Source organism: Bidens hawaiensis, unplaced genomic scaffold, assembly GCF_021521415.1.
Source record: "Bidens hawaiensis isolate Kalapana, Puna unplaced genomic scaffold, B.hawaiensis_p1.1 tig00015979_1, whole genome shotgun sequence".
NCBI lineage: Eukaryota > Viridiplantae > Streptophyta > Magnoliopsida > Asterales > Asteraceae > Bidens > Bidens hawaiensis.
The window spans coordinates 15,398-18,930 of NW_027492441.1; the positions used below are offsets into that span (position 1 = coordinate 15,398).

General features: G+C 38.9%; 1 protein-coding gene across 1 annotated transcript; it reads right to left on the bottom strand.

Annotated features, from left to right (window-relative positions):
* Nucleotides 1-670: 670 nt before the first annotated feature.
* Nucleotides 671-1,692, bottom strand: LOC143550274 (uncharacterized). Its single transcript, XM_077040952.1, has one exon. The coding sequence runs from the start codon at nt 1,670-1,672 to the stop codon at nt 776-778; it is 897 nt and encodes a 298-aa protein (XP_076897067.1). The 5' UTR covers nt 1,673-1,692; the 3' UTR covers nt 671-775.
* Nucleotides 1,693-3,533: the final 1,841 nt, after the last annotated feature.

Below are 3,533 nucleotides of genomic sequence, written 5' to 3' on the forward strand. Positions count from 1 at the left end.
TAGATGTTGATTGCCGATGACGCTGCCTACTTGATAAGAGAAATACACGAGGGGATATGCGGGTTACACACAGGACCACGAATGGTTTCGTAGATGCTGATGCTGATGACGCCGCCTTCAGTAAATTTTTAGTTTCGTTAGTAGTAAGTCTATAAGTAGATGTGTAAGGGCTTCATTGTTTCTTAATTTCGTTTTCTCCTTGTAATAAAATTCTGAGTTTTATTAAGCCATCTTGAATTGCTTGGCACATGTTAACACAGAAGGTCAATATCCTTTGTTAGAGGGCTCATTTATGCAAGTTTCCAAATACCAACAAAGGGTGTTCTACTTAAAATAAACATCAATATCATTTCGGACTCGTGCTAATTGTCCTGTGTCTACTCGAAAACTCTGGAACATTTAACTGTATATTGCCCGTGGGCTATAGCAATTTGTCATAGCATCATTAGTTGGTTGAAAATTCACTCGGTTTATGCCTTCTCAATTAAGGACATTCTGGAATATCACAAGTTTGTTGACAAGTAGCCAATTCATCAACAAGTCATATTCTGAATCAATATATGGAGAGTATGTGGATTTTTAGTTAAGTTATATTTGATTTGTAATTATAATCTTTTTTTTCCTCCCGGGTTAAAACGCTAGTTTCTTGTTAGAATTCTCTAAAAATATTTCACCGTATAATAACTTATTATTAAAAACACAATGCATGCACATCTGACTCGCTGTAAAAAGGAAAAATAAAATAAAACTGAAAAGAAAGAAAGGCGAACAACAACTAATCATCGTCGTAACCGAGGTCCTCCTGCTCAACCTTCTCGGCGACATCCTCCGCAATCTTATCTTCCACATAATCAACTCCCTCCGCTATCGCCAGCCCACCCAGCAACCCGGCCGCCGCACCAACCGCCAGTCCAGTCCCCATCCCAAACTTACTTTTCTTCTCCTCCTGATACCCCCCGGGTTGACCACCATACGCCTGTGGAGCACCATATGCTGGTTGACTACCATACACTGGTGGAGCACCGTAAGCCTGGCCATATTGCGAAGGGTAGTGTTGTGGGGGTGGCGGTGCTGCATACGGATATCCTGACGGTGGACCCGCATACGGATAATTCCCACCGTAAGGTGGGGGAGCCGGGTAATGTTGTGGTGGTGGAACATGGTAAGTTGGAGGTGGATAATAAGGATCCGGCGCACGGTAATGCATTGGCTCCTTAACTGATACTTCCACCTCCAACTTACCATGTGGACGGCCAGATGGACGCTTTAGTTCAAGACTTTGAGCGTGCATTTGGCCGATTCCAACTTTATCAACAACATCCTTAAGTTTAAGCTTGGCTGAACCGATCAAGGGCTTCGTATCCTCCGCCGCGTTAGCATGCACGATGTCGATGTGCAGAACGGAGTCCTCGATCGGATTGGCGAGAGGGATGGTGAGTTTTTCATCCCAGACCGGACACTCGTCGCTGACCTCGTCGACGTGTGTGGATCGTTTGTTTTTGGGGTCGACCCAGACGACGGCATAGGGTTTGAGAGGGCCGTGTCGCCAGTTGATGTTTTTGAGGTTTTTGGCGGAGGCGATGGTGATGTCTAGTTCGTAACGTGCCGTCATTGTCGATTGGTATGTGTAGGAAGATTGGTGGGTGTTGTGAAGGTGGAGGATGGACGGCATAAATATGAGTCCTATGTTTGGAAGGTGGTGAACTTAGTTGTCCAAGTTATTTACCATTTTGCCCTGTGGTTGTGATGAAAAATGTGAATTCATCTACTTGTGGGATAAAGTCCCGTAAAAACTTAAAAGCTTTGAATAAAGTAAGAAGTTGTCAATCAAAATAACATTTTAAGTTATATTTACAAAAAACAACAATAAAAGAACGATTTAGTGCACATATGCAATAGCTTTTGTATCAAACATGTGTGATGGTGTTTATTTTATATGTTTAACTATGAAGATTTTTGGCATGTTACGCCAGGTTGATGTTATCGACAGTCGTACTCATATAACTCATCAAATCGTGCAGTGCGCCTGCGAGTCGAGATGAATTTGATCAGTGCCAGGTTACGAAAATAGTAATAACCCCCCCCCCCCACCCCCCCACCCAAAAAAAAAAAAAAAAAACTTCGTCCATAATCGACGAACAAATAAAAACTCGCTACGAAAAAAACCTTAGGTTGCGACCACGAGCTGACACGAATCATTTACATAAAACTGAAAATATACGCGCATTGTGGCTGTGACCTTACGGGAATTTGTTCAGAATCAATGGACAAAAAAACTCACGGCGACAAATATCTTAGGTTGCGACCGCGAGCTAACACGAATTTGGCCAGAATCACTAGATGGTATCAACGGTAAAAGAACCCGTATTTTACGGCTGCGAACTGACACGAATTTAAAAACAAAAAACAAATTAAAAACAAATGCACAAGGCGACCAACCACGTGAGGCCACATGGACCAATCACGTGGTTGCGTCGCCAAAGATCTCTTTTATTATATATAAATATAATAATGTTTAATTGTATATATTTAATAGTATGTAATGTATATGTGCAATAGTTATATTATATGCAAAAAATATAAATAATATAAATAAAAGTTGATGTAGTGTATACGCGTATTATTGTTGTATTACATATACGCAATAGTATGTATTTGATATGTGAACTAGTCTTATATTGTATATATAATATACTAGTTTGATCCTCCCGTGTTACGGGAGTTTATTTAAGTTTTTGTTTCTAATCGTTTTGCTATTTTATGATGATTTATTTTTTTAACGTAATTTTGTTTTACTTTAATACATATATATTAGTTTGTTATTATATTTTTTAGCGTTTGGGTTTTTTCAATTAAGATGAGTAGGTTTTTTAGATTTTTAACGAACAAACATAAACGAACACGAGCATGTTGATTTTTTTTAATGAACAAACATGAACACAAATATTTGTCTAATGAAAAAGGAGGTGTGGATGTAGTTGACGGTTGTGGGTAGTATCGAAAGTTAACCGCCGATGGAGATGATAGACCAGCAACGGAGAACATGTAAAGGAGAGAAATTAAATTAGAGTTTGATGATGAAAGTGTTTACCAATAAATGAGTTCTTATAACCCATTTGAGGGCTATTAAGGTTTGGTAAGACCCATAACCCGTGAAAATTATTCTTTGATTATTAAGGTGTTATTTCACTAATAAATGAGATGTTATAACCCGTTTAAGTGTTATCCGGGTTTGGTGGGACCCATACCCATGAATTCGGGTTAAATGCATGAGAAGCCTCCATTTAGAAATCAAGCAATCTTGTGGCTCTAGAGAATGGAGGGAATAACCTGAGAGCGATACGTAAGATTTCATAGTAGACAATTATATAGATAGTTAGATGCAATAGTGTGTAACAAATATATGTAATAGTATTGCATTCTTGTATTTTATGTAGTAGAACACTCTTGCATATATGCAATATGCACCATTGAACATCATTATAACTAATTAAATAGCGATAAGCGGGTGTCGAACACAAGGAGTTTGTGGA

Coding starts and splice junctions, on each gene's coding strand:
- LOC143550274 (XM_077040952.1), bottom strand. CDS start 1,672: ATGCCGTCCATCCTCCACCTTCACAACACCCACCAATCTTCCTACACA.